Source organism: Protopterus annectens, chromosome 7.part1, assembly GCF_019279795.1.
Source record: "Protopterus annectens isolate FY-2018-M chromosome 7.part1, PAN1.0, whole genome shotgun sequence".
Classification (NCBI taxonomy): Eukaryota; Metazoa; Chordata; order Ceratodontiformes; family Protopteridae; genus Protopterus; species Protopterus annectens.
The window spans coordinates 265,428,206-265,445,084 of NC_056740.1; the positions used below are offsets into that span (position 1 = coordinate 265,428,206).

The 16,879-nt window shown below is 38.1% G+C and overlaps 1 protein-coding gene across 1 annotated transcript in view; it reads right to left on the reverse strand.

Moving 5' to 3' along the window:
• Positions 1–16,879, reverse strand: part of OTUD7A (OTU deubiquitinase 7A) — a 999,311-nt gene that overhangs the window by 926,712 nt on the left and 55,720 nt on the right. Inside the window, exon 4 of the mRNA XM_044078484.1 lies at positions 14,460–14,678. Coding sequence (XP_043934419.1) covers positions 14,460–14,678 — 219 coding nt within the window. The remainder of the gene's footprint in view (positions 1–14,459; positions 14,679–16,879) is intronic.

Sequence of the window (16,879 nt, forward strand, 5' to 3'; positions counted from 1 at the left end):
CTTCCCATACTCTGGAACAAACTTCCCATTCACATCAAGCAGAGCACTTCACTTCTTCTTCTTCTTCTTCTTCTTTTGGCTGTTCCCGTTAGGGGTCACCACAGTGGATCATCTATTTCCATTTCTTCCTGTCCTCTGCATCTTGCTCTGTCACACCAACCACCTGCATGTCCTCTCTCACCACATCATTAAACCTTATCTTAGGCCTTCCTCTTTTCCTTTTACCTGGCAGCTTCATCCTTAGCATCTTTTTCCCAATATACTCTGCATCCCTCCTCAGCACATGTCCAAACCAATGTAATCTTGCCTCTCTGACTTTGTCTCCAAGCCTTCCAACCTGGGCTGACCCACTAATATACTTATTTCTAATCCTGTCCACCCTTGTCACACCCAGTGCAGCTCTTTACATCTTTAACTCTCCCACGTCCAGCTCTGACTCCTGCCTTTTTTGTCAATGCCACTGTCTCCAACCCATATAACATGGCTGGTCTCACTACCTTCTTGTAGACCTCTTTCATTCTTAGTGGCACTTGTCTGTCACAAATCACTACTGACACTCTTCTCCACCCACTCCATCCTGCCTGTACTCTCTTCTTCACCTCTCTTCCACACTCACCATTACTCTGAACTGTTGATCCCAAGTATTTAAACTCATCCACCTTCTCCACCTGTACTCCCTGCATCCTCACCATTCCTCTATCCCCCCTCTCATTCACACACACATATTCTGTCTTAGTCCTGTTGACCTTCATTCCTATTTTCTCTAGAGCATATCTCCACCTCTCCAGGGTCTCCTCCACCTGTTCCCTACTCTCACTACAGAGCACTTCACTGCCACTCTTTAAGAGAAATCTTGACGAGTGGGTGGACAATAGGAAGTTCACCCTGGGGATCACTTCAGTGGCCTTGCTTGACAGGGGCACTGGGAACTAACTCTGGGTGGCATGATGCCAGGGAATCTTCTTGGGCTAGGCTTATATAGGCTCCAGGACCATTAGCTTAGTACACACCTATGAACCTATGAATAAATCATTGCATACTGAAGTTAATCTGGCAAAAAAGTGACATGTTTGTACTTATGCAATAGAAATCACTGCGTCCGCAATTCAATCTGGCAAAAAAAAGAAAAAGGGACAATGATGCACACAGGCAGTGTAAATCACTGTACGCACAACTTAATTTGGCAATAAATAAATAAATAAATAACCAAACAAACACACAAATAAATAAATAAATATAAAGGGATAAGGCAGTACTTGGAGCAATACAAATCACTGCATACTTTAACTTTATCTGTCAAATAAAAGAAAGGGACAAGGCTGTACTTAGGCAATACAAATCTCAGCATACACAATTTAGCCTGGCGAGACACAAAAAATGTACAGATGTATCTTGAAAGAGAGGTAAAAAGATTATTGGGACTAGGGACCAAACCAGGCAAACTGTTCAGCTGAATGTCATTAGTTCTGGACAATGCTGTATATAATGTGATTTCCTACTTATGTCACAGGTATTGTTCCATATCTGTGTGGAGGCCTTGTGGCAACAGTCGGCACTGACTGTATTATCTCCCTATCCTTCCAGTTATATGAAAATATTTGTCAAAGTTGCTGATTATTCCCACTGTTACTTCTCTTTGTGATGGAACCTCAGCACAGGTTCCTAAATAAGAAGGGTAGAAGGTCAGGGTGGAGGCTGCATAACGAGTCAGGTAAGTGCCCTTTTCTTTGCAGATGACTGCATTATTCTTATGTAAAATCCAACAAAAATGCCCCATTTATGACAACACTTTTGCAAGAATTTGCTTTATAGATGGTTTATAGCTAAAGATAATCAAGGTCAAAACATGTCATATTAATTACATGGCTCAGTGCTTGCAGTTCTGCAGTGTATACCTCATTTTACATAGTGCAGTAAGGCACCTAAACTCTAAAGTATTTTATTATATCCTAATCCTGTTACAATGACTGGCATTAATTTGAAGGATATTTTATCTAAACTGTCTTCTGGGTTCAAGTCCTATCTAGGAATACATGTTAAGCAAATTGTCTAAACTAATAGCATTGTTTGTTTGAACCTGCAGACCTGCATACATACATAAATAAGCAATAAAGAAATGAATGAATATTACATATAGTCCGATATCCAGCTTAGGCTTTGACATCCTAATCTGAGTATTATCTTTTCCACTTCATTTTAAATCACCTTTACATATGACAGAGGTAATCCCCATTTGGGCCGTACTAAATTCCAAGATTATAAATGCAGATTCCCACTAGGCTATGGGCGGCACAGTCGGGCAGTGGGTAGCACTGTCAGCTCACAGTAAGAGGTTCTCTGGTTTGATTCTCATCTGGGTTGCCTTCTCTTTCTTCTGTGGTTGCATGTGTTTCCTCCAGGTGCTCTGGTTTCCTCCCACATCCCAAAGGCATGCAGTAAGTAGACTGGATATTCTAAACTGGCCATAGGTGTGACTATGTATGTGTGCATGTGGTATGGAAGAATACCTGCATCAGGACTAGATACCCAGTGATGTGAACATTGGCTCTAAATGATTGTCACTGCTGAAGTGACACCTTGGCACCATGTATAAATGAGGAAAAAAGGGTTGTGGATGGATGGATGGATGGATGGATGGATGGAATCTCCCTGGGCTATAGGATGGGTCATGAAATCTCTTTCTGCAGATCTGAAGCACTGGTACCACTTGATTTGTACCTTTAAAGCTTGTAATATGATATACAAAACTGTTGTACCCAAGCAGGTCTGCAGTTCAGCTGTTCAGATATGGGGTTGTTCAGACTGAAGACTGGCACTTCATGTAATAGAGAATGGAGTTGAGAGCATACAACAACTTAATGGCTGACAAAGATGCTCCAAGGTATAACTAAAAAGAATGTGTTTGCATCCCTTCAATACATATAAGTCAGTTATCAAGGTATGATTTTTAGAGGTATTTAAGGCTCAGATACAGGGTAGGGAAGTCTACACTTCCTGTAAAGATAGGTGTTTCCTTTTTCCTCTCTTTATGAAGGTAAAAGAACTGTCGGGAAATGAACACAATGCCATTAAAAATAAAGCTTTGAAATTTGCTACAGTAATATTCTTGAGAGTTTTATTGCAATAATCAGGGTGAGACATCTTCAGTGTCATGTTCCTAGTTAGGAAAAGTTTAGTCAAGTTAAAAACCTCACCTTATGTATATGATAATGAGCATTTATTTATTGTTATTTGTCTTTTGGCTTTTCCCGGTTAGGGGTCGCCACAGCGGAACTCCGGTCCGCTAATGATTGGCAGTTAGTTTTTATGGAGTCAAGTTGTCAGCCCGACGCCCAGCCTTCAACAAAGGCACACCCATTCAATGCATGTCTTTTGAATGCCCACTCGACCGCGGGGAGGACATGCAGACTCCACACAGAAGGCACTCCCAACCCAAGCCGAGAATCAAACGGGAGAACCTCTTGCTGTGAGGCAACAACACTACCGCTGCACCACGTGGAACTCAATGAGCATTTATTTATTATTTATTTAAATTTGTTTACCAGGGTTGAACAATTATTAAACAATGACTAATTATAGACTCAGCCCCGATTATATCATAATGTAGTAAAACAATGTAAATTATACAAATAACAATGGTTCACGATTATGAATAAGCACAGACAATATGGCAAACAATATCTAACAAACTTGGTATATTTACAGTCACCTAAATGTAGAAAAGGGAGAATCCAGATAAAGTAAGAGAAGTAGAAGTGATGGAGATATGGGTAGTAGAGGTTAGGTTAGCAAAGACAATAGTCACCCTTGAGATGTAAGAGGGGATTAGATTATGTGTAGTGGGCTTATAGCAGTAATGATGTAGTTACAGTTTAGGACTAGTGATTTAATCTGGTATTATTTATTATTAATATTTATTGGATTGAAGATCTGAGTGTGGGAAAGAATTTTACTTCTGTTCCTTTCTGTGCAGGATGCAACACTCAGAATGTCATATTGACACATGGATTTTGGGACTGCTCACTGAGTTTTCACTTACGGAAGAAGTTGACAGCGATTTTCTTCATTGCTGTATCCCCTTCTTCTTCTTTCGGCTGCTCCCGTTAGGGGTTGCCACAGCAGATCATCTGTTTCCATTTCTTCCTGTCCTCTGCATCTTGCTCTGTCACACCAACCACCTGCATGTCCTCTCTCACAACATCCATAAACCTTATCTTAGGCCTTCCTCTTTTCCTATTACCTAGTAGCTTCATCCTTAACATCTTTTCCCCAATATACTCTGCATCCCTCCTCAGCACATGTCCAAACCAACATAATCTTGCCTCTCTGGCTTTGTCTCCAAACCTTCCAACCTGGGCTGACCCTCTAATATACTTATTCCTAATCCTGTCCAGCCTCATCACACCCAGTGCAAATCTTAACATCTTTAACTCTGCCATGTCCAGCTCTGACTCCTGCCTTTTTGTCAATGCCACTGTCTCCAACCCATATAACATAGCTGGTCTCACTACCCTCTTGTAGGCCTTCTCTTTCACTCTTACTGGTACTCATCTGTCACAAATCACTCCTGACACTCTTCTCCACCCACTCCATCCTGCCTGTACTCTCTTCTTCACCTCTATTCCACACTCACCATTACTCTGAACTGTTGACCTAAGTATTTAAACTCAAAGATCTCTTTTCTTTTCCACAAGTCATTCCACTTTGCTCCATCTCTCTCTCTCTCTCTCTCTCTCTCTCTCTCTCTCTCTCGCTGGGAACTGCTTATAGTATATTGATCCTTCAAATGGCTGCTTTAGTAACAGTATACATCTCACATAATTGGAAATCTCCAGAGAGTGCACTGCTGCTGGACACATGCAAATAGATTAAGGAGCCTTTATTGCACAGGTATGACCACATGGCTTATCAAACCATCTGTCCTTCAGTTTAACACTTTGCAACATTTTACCTACTCCAGATTATTTATGGGCTATGCTTGCATCTTGCATAGAGGATTTAAGACAACTGCCTTGTTGATATATAGTCATCATACAGTTTCAGATGCTTTTTCTTATTATAACTTCCATCTACACTGATGCTTAATAAATTACTGTTTTAATGTTAAAGATTACTAATGTCTTTCGTCTTTTCCCAGTCAGGGGTCGCCACAGCGGAACTCCAGTCCGCTAATGAGTGGCAGTGGATTTTTTATGGTGCCAAGTTGCTAGCCTGACGCTCAACTTTCAAAGAAGGCATAACTATTCACGCACGCACCTACCTGTATGTCTTTAAACATCACTCGACCGTGGGGAGGACATACAGACTCCACACAAGGCGCTCCAGCCGAGAATCGAACGGGAGAGCCTCTTGCTGTGAGGTGACAACGCTAACCGCTGCACCACCATGGCTTTCTTTAATGTTAAAGATTATTAGATGTTATTTATCTTTTTTGTTTTCCATAATGATTACTTATTTATTTAACTATTCTGTTTCATTTTTCTTTCAGAAACGTATTGTAATTTTTTACTATATTTATCACATGACTAATTAATAAATGTTGCAAAAAAGAAAAAAACACACTTGGTTGGAATGGCCAACTTGGAAATAGACTTTCTTACTCAAAAGACACAAAAGTCAAAGTAAAATAAAACAAAAGTAACATGAGTAATTGCTTCTTGAGAAGAGCACCTTCCTATAGCAATACATTTTAGATACCCATTCATAAAAAAACAAATTAATTAATTAATAAAATACTGGTCAGGGCAGAACAAAAGAAGTAGATTGAAATATCTAGTTCACTGAGTTTATTAACTGTAAATTTCACAACAGCTTTCTTTGATGTATTTTCTGAATATGAAATAAAATATGTTGCAACTTTTTTTTTCCAAAATGCAAACTTAAAATAAGATTTATAAGCCAGTGAAATGCCACTAAAATATTAATTGTCTGGATGCCGCACAATCTCAATGTGGTCCTTTTACAAATATTGAAAGTATGTCTCCTAAATAAGGCCAGGAAAAATTATAATATGAAGAAAAAAAGCAGAAAGTTTAATCACCGAATAATGTGATAAGTCATTGATGATATGTCTAGTTTAGGATGCATTTTATTTGATTCATTTATTATAATTTTCAAAAATGTATAAATGCAGGTTCATCATTAAGAATTAACTCAGTGTATGATTCACAATGTATAAAGCACAATTTTCCATTTACATTGTATAGCTGCAGTGAAACAGAAAGATCTAGAAGGAAAATAGGTATACTATGGTATGTGTGTTTGTAAAGTACAGCCAAATAATCTACTTATGCTGTACTGAGAAGATCATAAAATGCTGAAACATGGCATGTCTACAACTAATGAGGTTTGGCTTTATTGACCTGACTGTCCCCAGAAAGACTTAAAAAGTAAAAAGTCAAGGCCATTCAGAAGCCATGTAGCTGAAACTCTGGTATGCCCTTAATGGTTCATTTGCACTAATTGCATGTATCACCAGTGCTGCACAGTGAAGACTTTGGCTTGGTTGGGTATTTCTTGAAGGTTTATACTGAATTGTTTGTCTATGAGACCTTTTTGCCTTTTGGTTTGGATATGTGTAAAAGTCTGAGATAATAAGACTTATCCATAGCTTTGCAAGTCAGTTACAAATCTGCTCAGTACACCACATTGCATTTATCTGATGGCAAGGGGAGGCACTTAGTCTCTTATGTGCATATCACATTTTGCTTCCCCTTAATCCATTCTGCTTTTCCCCCATACCCTTTTTCCACATATATCATTACCTTCTGAATGCTTCTGTGGATTATTCTACAGTATGCTCCACTCTGAGAAGTAATGTCACAGATCTAGGGAGAAGGTGACCCAACAGATTGCTGTTGGTACCTTTCCTTCCTCCACATTCAGAGTTTCTGCCCTTTGCATCACAAAAAATGGTATTCTGCCTCTATTTCCCCTTTCTCTAACTTCTCCAGCCTTTGGTCATACCTATTCCAGCCCAAACTATGTGCCCACCTGGTGGCTATATTCCAACAATTTGATGTCCTCCTTTTTATATGACCCCCAGAACTGTAAACATTTGTCAAACGATAGCATAACCAGGGCCCAGATGACTGAGAATATTGTTTTCTTGTTTCTGGAATCTGTAATCCTGAAATTTCACCCTAGAATTCTTTTAAGCCCTCCCATAAGATTCACACTCTGCTTCTGGTGGTCTTATCTATGTATGATAAACACTCACGGATCCTTTTCCTGCCATGTTGTCATCAGTTTCACTCATTTCAACTGATACCATCCCAGTTGTGATTTTTGTGCCATACTTTTTATGTGTCTATGGTTAACATTAGCTGTCGTTTTTCTACCCACTTAATGTCAGTACAAGTCTTTCCTTAGATTCTTCCCTTCATTCCCCATGGTCACTGTTATCACAGAAGATGATGTCATGGCAGAAATGAGCACACTGACAACAACTGGAGCAATGGCTCACTCCTGCAGCACTTTGTTAATTACATCCTTGGTTTCTGGTATTGCCCTTTTCACAGTAACTCTCAGTATCCTACCCTTTAATCGTGTCATAGTCCATTTCTTCAACCGTCCCAGCCCCTGCAATTATCCCATGAATGCTAGTTACAGGGCTTTATATACATATTTTTGTCTAGAAGAGAACAGAGTGCACTGTTTCATTTTCATTAGATAAAAAAGACTGAAAAATACCAGTGTTTTTGTGAGAAAAAAAAAAAACTCGTAAAAAAGTCATCAGTTTAAAGCTCAGATGTTCAAAGCTCTAACACATGAAATCAGTGAAAAGATATACAGTGTGTGTTAACCATCTACAGGCTTCTGATATGGTTCTAAATATGTAGAATTACTTGTGTCTTTCGGCTTTTCCCTGTTATGGGTCGACACACTGGAAATCCAGTCCGCTATTGATTGGCAGTAGATTTTTACGTGCCGAGTTGCCAGCCCTGATGCACAACCTTCAACGAAGGTACGCCCATTCACGCATGTCTCCACACAGAAGACGCTCTAGCTGAGAATCAAACGTGACAATGTCTTGTTGTGAGGCGACGACGCTACCGCAGCACCACCACCGCAAAGTAATTGCTATTCACTTTATGTGTGGATGCTTTTGATGAGTGATGTTGCAGCATATTTTCTCTATGGCCATGTTGCTACAAAAGTGAGTGTGGCTAGTATATTTTGATCACAAAAGACAAGAAAGGCTGCAGCATCAGAATTTTCTACAATCTCTTACAATAAATGTTTTTAAAAAGATAATGAATTCAAAGGGCCCGATGTTTCTGTTTCTAATTAATAAGAGCGATGACTGGGAATTTAAATGCTTTGGAATGTCATTGGTAAAGCATAGCTCTTGAGTAACTGTGAAAACTTTACTTCTTCTTCCTGATATATTATTGATAATGTCAGGATACAGTTAAAAGTTATAGCCTCTCATAATTAACTAATTTCCTGTCCTTTCTTTATTTTAGTCTGGACTTTCATTTAATCATTTTAGTAAAAATAATGAAAATTAAAGTTCTGGGTGTTTTTTGGCTTCTGCTTGAGGACTGAGGAATCTGTAAGTAGGTTTTATAATGTCCTGGTCTGGTAACTAGAAAGTTATGCATAGTTTTCACTGATCTTCTATTGCTTCAGTCGTTCATGAATTCATTTGTTTCTGTGCTGGTGATTTTCTAACTCCTTTAATTTTTTTTACTGCACCGTATAGACTGATGAATCTTGACTGCTTACTTTAGTGTTTTAATGTCTCTGACTTGATCAGCTTGCACTGAGAGTGCCAACTCTTAAATATTGTTTGGCTGCTAAGGCATCAGTATCAGTTTTTGGTTTTGACTATAGTTTTGAAATCTGCTGCTATGTGCGAGCACTTGCATAAGAAACTAAATTACATGATCAGGCTTCTCTGACATGTTAAGAAACTCTGGAGCACATTCTGAAGAATGTTACTCCATTTATACAAAATTAGATCCATAGTCACCTGAAATAATTATGACATACAGCTCAGTATAAAATCCTTAAAAGTAATATTTTGCAGAGATGATTTAGGGAAAATTAAATCATTTTAGTAAAGGGTTTTCTGTTAGGTTCAGATATATATTGCAGTTCTCAAGATGGTTTGCTCCACTCCTGAGGTCCACTGCAAAATGAGTAAAATCATATGTCCTCTATGAGCATCAATTTAGTGACCACTTTTCCATTTCCCAGTAGTACAGTCCATAATCTTCCATACAGTGCAGTTCAAACAAGGAACATTTATACAATCATATTCTCATGCAAAATGGAATATCACTATCTTTAATATTTTAATTTTCTTTTTAATTGTCAGCGCTAAACAATCTATTTTTCTTTGTGACTGCATATGTAACAGACTGAAAACTGGTGCTTGCAATCAGGTTTGGATTACCTTCATGTGCAGCACTACAAAATCTGACGACATACGATTAAAAGCATTAACTTGACAGCAGTGCTGTCAATTACAGGGAATATTCCCAATAAAAAAAAATATAAAGGAAAAGGCAAGCCCAAAGTTTTCATACATTTTTGAAGTATCTCAAATCATGTATTTCGGAATATTTTCTAGAGACTTTCTAAACCTTCTAGGTCAAATCTTCTCTATGTATATGTAAGACACTGCAATATGATATCTGTGTAGTCCCTCCATACCACAGAGATGGGCCCTGAATATGATCCAGCTGAAGTAAGTTCCAGTTGTAGTTTGGGCTGTTGTGGAGCTAGATGTAGAGGGTTGGGGGGGGGGAGGTAAGGACTGGCTTTGCTGGCTTACCTACTCTAGGACTATAAGGTCTCTGCTAACATTATGACACAGCCCAGTGATGGGGGTTGATGCTATAAATGCACAACAGATTGCCATTAGCATGTCAACACGGAAGAGGTGGAAACAAGTTACATGCAATGCTACCGTTGATATCAGTAGGTCCTCCCAGTTAGGGCATACAGTCCTGCCAGCTGTGGCTGATCTCCATTAGAATTTTCAGCCCTGAGCTGGTAGGTCCCTGCCCCAAGGGACAGTACCAGGGGCATTCAAGGTTAAAATGGTGAAGCTGAGCAGCTGATGGCCAGCTTGAGAGCTGCAAAAAGGAGAATAAGCATAATGTCTGGCACTGACTTCAAACGTAGAGAGCATGCAAAAAAGGGAAATAAGCATAATGACTGGCACTGACTTCAAACATAGAGAGCATGCAAAAAGGGGAAATAAGGATAATGACTGGCACTGACTTCAAATGAAGAGAGCATGCAAAAAGGGGAAATAAGCATAATGACTGGCACTAACTTCAAATGTGGAGAGCATGCATAAAGGGGAAATAAGCATAATGACTGGCACTGACTTCAAACGTAGAGAGCATGCAAAATGGGAAATAAGCATAATGACTGGCAGTGACTTCAAATGTAGAGAGCATGTAAAAGGGGAAATAAGCATAATGACTAGCACTGACTTCACATGTGGAGAGCATGCATAAAGGGGAAATAAGCATAATGACCGGCACTGACTTCAAACGTAGAGAGCATGCAAAACGGGAAATAAGCATAATGACTAGCACTGACTTCAAAAGTAGAGAGCATACAAAAAGGGGAAATAAGCATAATGACTGGCACTGACTTCAAATGCAGAGAGCATGCAAAAGGGGAAATAAGCATAATGACTGGCACTGACTTCAAATGTAGAGAGCATGCAAAAGGGGAAATAAGCATAATGACTAGCACTGACTTCAAATGTGGAGAGCATGCATAAAGGGGAAATAAGCTGACTGGCACTGACTTCAAATGCAGAGAGCATGCAAAAGGGGAAATAAGCATAATGACTGGCACTGACTTCAAATGTAGAGAACACGCATAAAGGGAAATAAGCATAATGACTGGCAGTGACTTCAAATGTAGAGAGCATGCAAAACGGGAAATAAGCATAATGACTAGTATTGACTTCAAAAGTAGAGAGCATACAAAAAGGGGAAATAAGCATAATGACTGGCACTGACTTCAAACACAGAGAGCATGCAAAAGGGGAAATAAGCATAATGACTGGCACTGACTTCAAACATAGAGAGCATGCAAAAGGGGAAATAAGCATAATGACTGGCACTGACTTCAAAAGTAGAGAGCACGCAAAAAGGGGAAATAAGCATAATGACTGGCACTGACTTCAAATGTAGAGAGTATGCAAAAAGGGGGAATAAGCATAATGACTGGCACTGACTTCAAACATAGTGAGCACGCAAAAAGAGAAATAAGCATAATGACTAGCACTGTCTTCAAACGTAGAGAGCATGCAAAAGGGGAAATAAGCATAATGACTAGCGTTGACTTCAAATGTGGAGAGCATGCAAAAAGGGGAAATAAGCATAATGACTGGCACTGACTTCAAATGTAGAGAGCACACAAAAAGGGAAATAAGCATAATGACTGGCACTGACTTCAAACGTAAAGAGCATGCAAAAGGGGAAATAAGCATAATGACTAGCACTGACTTCAAATGTGGAGAGCATGCAAAAAGGGGAAATAAGCATGATGACTGGGACTGACTTCAAAAGTAGAGAGCATGCAAAAGGGGAAATAAGCATAATGATTAGAACTGACTTCAAACATAGTGAGTATGCTAAAGGGGAAATAAGCATAATGACTGGCACTGACTTCAAACACAGAGAGCATGCAAAAAGGGAAATAAGCATAATGACTGGCACTGACTTCAAATGTAGAGAGCATGCAAAAGGGGAAATAAGCATAATGACTGGCACTGACTTCAAACGTAGAGAGCATGCAAAAGGGGAAATAAGCATAATGACTGGCACTGACTTCAAATATAGAGAGCATGCAAAAAGGGGAAATAAGCATAATGACTGGCATTGACTTCAAACATAGAGAGCATGCAAAAGGGGAAATAAGCATAATGACTGGCACTGACTTCAAACGTAGAGAGCATGCAAAAGGGGAAATAAGCATAATGACTAGCACTGACTTCAAATGTAGAGAACACGCAAAAAGGGGAAATAAGGATAATGACTGGCACTGACTTCAAATGTAGAGAACACGCAAAAAGGGGAAATAAGCATAATGACTGGCACTGACTTCAAACGTAGAAAGCTGGAACAAGGGGAAATAAGCATAATGACTGGCACTGACTTCAAATGTAGAGAGCATACAAAATGGGGAAATAAGCATAATGACTGGCACTGACCTCAAACATCGAGAGCATGCAAAAAGGGGAAATAAGAATAATGACTGGCACTGACTTCAAACGTAGAAAACATGCAAAAAGGGAAAATAAACATAATGACTGGCACTGATTTCAAATGCAGAGAGCATGCAAAAAGGGGAAATAAGCATAATGACTGGCATTGATTTCAAATGTAGAAAGCATGCAAAAAGGTGAAATAAGCATAATGACTGGCACTGACTTCAAATGTAGAAAGTAGCAAAAAGGGGAAATAAACATAATGACTGGCACTGACTTCAAATGTAGAAAGCATGCAAAAAGGGGAAATAAGCATAATGACTGGCAATGAGTTCAAATGTAGACAGCATGCCAAAAGAGGAAATAAGCATAATGACTGGCAGTGACTTCAAACATAGAGAGCATGCAAAAGGGGAAATAAGCATAATGACTGGCACTGACTTCAAATGTGTTGAGCATGCAAAAGGGGAAATAAGCATAATGAATGGCACTGACTTCAAACGTAGAGAGCATGCAAACAGGAGAAATAAGAATAATTACTGGCACTGACTTCAAACGTACAACTATATCAAGTCTGCAGAACCCTCACAAGACACTGTTTACTGCTAAAAGTATTCATTAAGTAGACTTTTATAGAAGTTTTATATCAACGGTTTTCCTGTTGCTGTCCATTTTATGCTGAAAAAAACATTTAAGTCAGGAAGACGTGTATAGTATCAGTTTTTCTAATCAGCTGGTATTTACTTTACTTCTAATATCAGACCTCATCATGTCTATAATGCACGCAGTTATTCCCAGTTCCCAGGTACTGACACGTGAGATATTATTGTTAACATTTTGTCACATACAGTATTGTAATCATATCAGTCACATCAGTATATTATTGTTCATCTGTGATTTTGTCCTGTAATTATGTTTTTTAGCACCACTACAATTTGGCAGTTTAACAGCAACTCAATATTAGAGGCAGCTCTATACTGAAGCAAGTAAAAAGTGCAATTTTAAGTAATCATTATGTGAGCTGAAAATAGCCGCAGTGGTACAACAGTAGCATTGTTGCCTCACAGCAAGAGGTTCTCCCATTCGATTCTCAGCTGGAGCACCTTCTGTGTGGAGTCTGCATGTCCTCCCTGTGGTCAAGTGGCATTCGAAAGACATGCGTAGAATGGGTGTGCCTTTGCTGAATGTTGGGTGTCGAGCTGGCACCTCGGCACCTGTAAAAAAATCTACTGCCTATCATTAGCGGACCGGAGTTCTGCTGTTGCGACCCCTAACCAGGAAAAGACGAAAGAAGAACAACATTATGTGAGCTGAAAGCATCTTGCTGACATAAACATAACTCTTTAAGCTTGGAGTACTTTTGCAACATCCTGGACAGTTTTGGCAAGGGACTTGCAGCATGAATAACCGGTATAATAAAATGTCAACTGTTAAATGCAATTATCACATTATATTGCTAATTTATGTTCACAGACATTAGTGTATTAGTTTAGACTTGTCAGAGATTCCTTAATGAATTTTTAAGATTAAAATATTTGAATATATTTTATTTCTTTATCACTTTGCAGCAGTTTTTGTTGTTGCAGATATAGTTATTTTCTACTTTTAGCACACTAGGCATGTTGGGACTGAATAAAGATATGGTTGTCTGTATTTCAGTAAAAGTATATATGAAGACATTGTGCAAGTGTTAATTCAGATGTCATCAAACCATGGTAGAGCTGAAACACCGAGCAATGAAAAATAATTATGATTATCTAGGAACATTTTTGTTTTATGAAAGTTTTTTATTCAGAAAGCTCAGAGTGAATGGTTTCTGTAGTTACACTACATGTGACTGCATAAGAATTTTAAAAGGGTCCATGTGACATTTATTTAACACTCTTCAACATTTCTGTTGTCAGGGTAGAGACAGGTGAGATATTTCTCAATAAAGCTTGTATCTTATATGAAGAAATAAGTAATGCTTTTACAGGCTGAGAAATGGAAACCACTAAGCATATTAAAATTAAAAGCAAACACACAGCATCATTTTAATGAATGGGTGCTGAAGTCACCTGGCATGATTACGATTAAAATATAAACATATATTAATTTAATGCTATAGTTATAATATGATAATAGAACTTAGAGGAACTCATTTACTCAGAGATAATATAACGTCTCCATTGAAACTTTGTTATAAGGCAGCTAATGTAAACAGTACACTGCTGATTTCAAGTCTTACTTTCTTTGGTCAGAAAAGTTAATTTAAAACTATTGTATACGTTACCTGCCTGCTCCAATGCGATCATTGTTGATTGCTCAATTAAGTCCCTTTCAATGAAGCTCTTAAAATCTTCACTATATACACTGAGGTCCGGTAACTGGAATGTATAAATCGGCATCTCCAGTGGAAACTGCTCGTTGTTACATTCATTCGCCACATGAGATCTTGCTAGAGAAACAATTGCTGAACTGGCATGAGAGATTCCCCTTGAGAGGCGCTTTTCTGGAGAGAAAGAGCAAATAGCCCAGCATGAGACAAGCCTTATATTGTTCGCTTTCCAGTTCACAGTGATTTCTCTAAGTGCCAAACAGAGTAAAGGCCATGACATTGGTAATGAATGCCTCTGTTATCCCACCACCCCAGTCAGTACTTCATGAAACTAAATGAGTTGTTAAGACTGTAATGTTTTTTCTTTGCCATGCTACTTTAATAATGTTATGCTTGCTCTAATAATAGTTCACAGATAAATAAAATGTTTCTATGCTGTGAAAGCAAATAAAAAATAACCCATAACAGGTCCTGCAAAACAGCCATGGTGCTTCTTCTGTGTGGCACTCTTGAGCTTTAATAGTTAAACAACCAAGTGTTTATTTAACAAGCTGAGCTAAAGAAAAAAATATATATAATAACCTATTATACACACAGCTTGCACTACAATAGTTACATTTGTACGTGTAATGCAAGTTAAACATTTGTCTCAATTTAATACTATTTAAAAGGCTGCTAGGATATGCAGGCCAAAGGAAGGTGATGGAAGAAGGCTTTATAATGACAGCATGAAATCAAAGTTATGAAATAAACTATAATAAATGGTAGTAAGTCACACAAACAGAAGTACGATATGCACAGTTCCTGCCTGATTTCTTTAAAATATGCAGATAGCCTATGAATGCATTCATGTTGCATTAAAAGTACAACACACCAAAGCTATAAGCTTATGAAGGTTCTGCTCTACATATGAAATTATTTGTTCTGTAAGTGTATAGATAACAGAGATGGTGCAGTAGTTGGGGCAAAAGTCATGTTATTTAGCAGAAATTATATTGCACTTGATGCACTATGAATCTTTTTCAAAATAATTTTTACAAGAATTTTGGCTAGGGGGACGATATTTGCAAATTGGGCAGAAATCATTAAGAGAGGTGAGGTTGGTGGCCTTTGTTGAAGTGAGTTTAAGGGTGTGCTTAATGTTGTGAGGAACTGAGTCACTACGTAGTGAAAGGATAAAAGTGTAGGTCACAGGCTTACTAAGGAATTCTTAGCAATGCTATAGTATTTTAGGATAGAGAATGGAGGAATCCGTTTTATAGTTATTAAATGCTTTATAAAGGAATTCTATAACAATTTTGAATGGGATTCTTGTAAAATAAGGTTATAGATTGGGGTGTCCCTGAAGGTTTAAAAGGTTGAATGAAGGGATAGGATGGGATGTGTTTATCTGATTGAAAAGTTATTTACAGTAGTATCTGAGTTTAGCTTTGAGAAAATATTGTTTGATCTTATGTGTTTTACTGTTTTCCAGAACTATTTAGGTTGTCTGATATAAAGTAACTTTAACTTCTTTTTATCTGATAGCTTTTTTTTTTTTTTTTTTTACTTTATGAGGTTATTATCATGTCTACTGTTGCAGTGGTTGTTCTGCCATTTATCCATTTTAATTTAGTTTTTTATTTGATTTGCATTTATTCAGGGCTCATTGTTGTGGTTTAATTTTTAAGGGAAAACAGTTTGTCTTCCGTGGGTGATACCAACTTATAAAATATAGATTCGGTGGATGTGGGGTCTATGCAGGAATATGGAGGAGGCTGTTTATTATGTAGTACCTGCATGAGAGTCAGTTGATCCTGGCATACCTCTGGTTTTGAGTTAGGTGGTAGGATATTTGGGAGCTTCAAATGAAAATAAACTCAGAAATTTAACAAACGAAATGGCAGTCCATGGAGAACATAAAAAAACACCCTCTGTGTTTTTTAAGAACCTTTGGAAAGAGGCCTGAGAGTCTTTTATTTATTTTGTTTGTTTATTGGGGGAATACATTAATCACAATACACCATTTGAAGGCATACTTCTGGTGAAGAAATTCACCAAAAATAAAACAGAACAAATTCACAAACAGAGTAATCAGATAAGGTAGATAATCCCACAGACAATTGCTACAATATGTAAAGATTAATAACAGATTAGAAAAATAAATGTGAGTTAATTTTAGTATTAAATATAAGAGGGAAGCAGCAGTTCAGAACAGTCAAAAGAGTGATAACAGCTGAAGAGGGAATTAATTATATGTCCAGTGGAGAAGTACTTGCTGTCAGGTTTTTGATAGAGGTGTTTTTGGAGATGAGCTCTGAATGTGGGGAAAGAGAAGACTTCTTTTAGTTTGTACATTCAAAATAACTATTTATTAAATACAATTATAACAAACT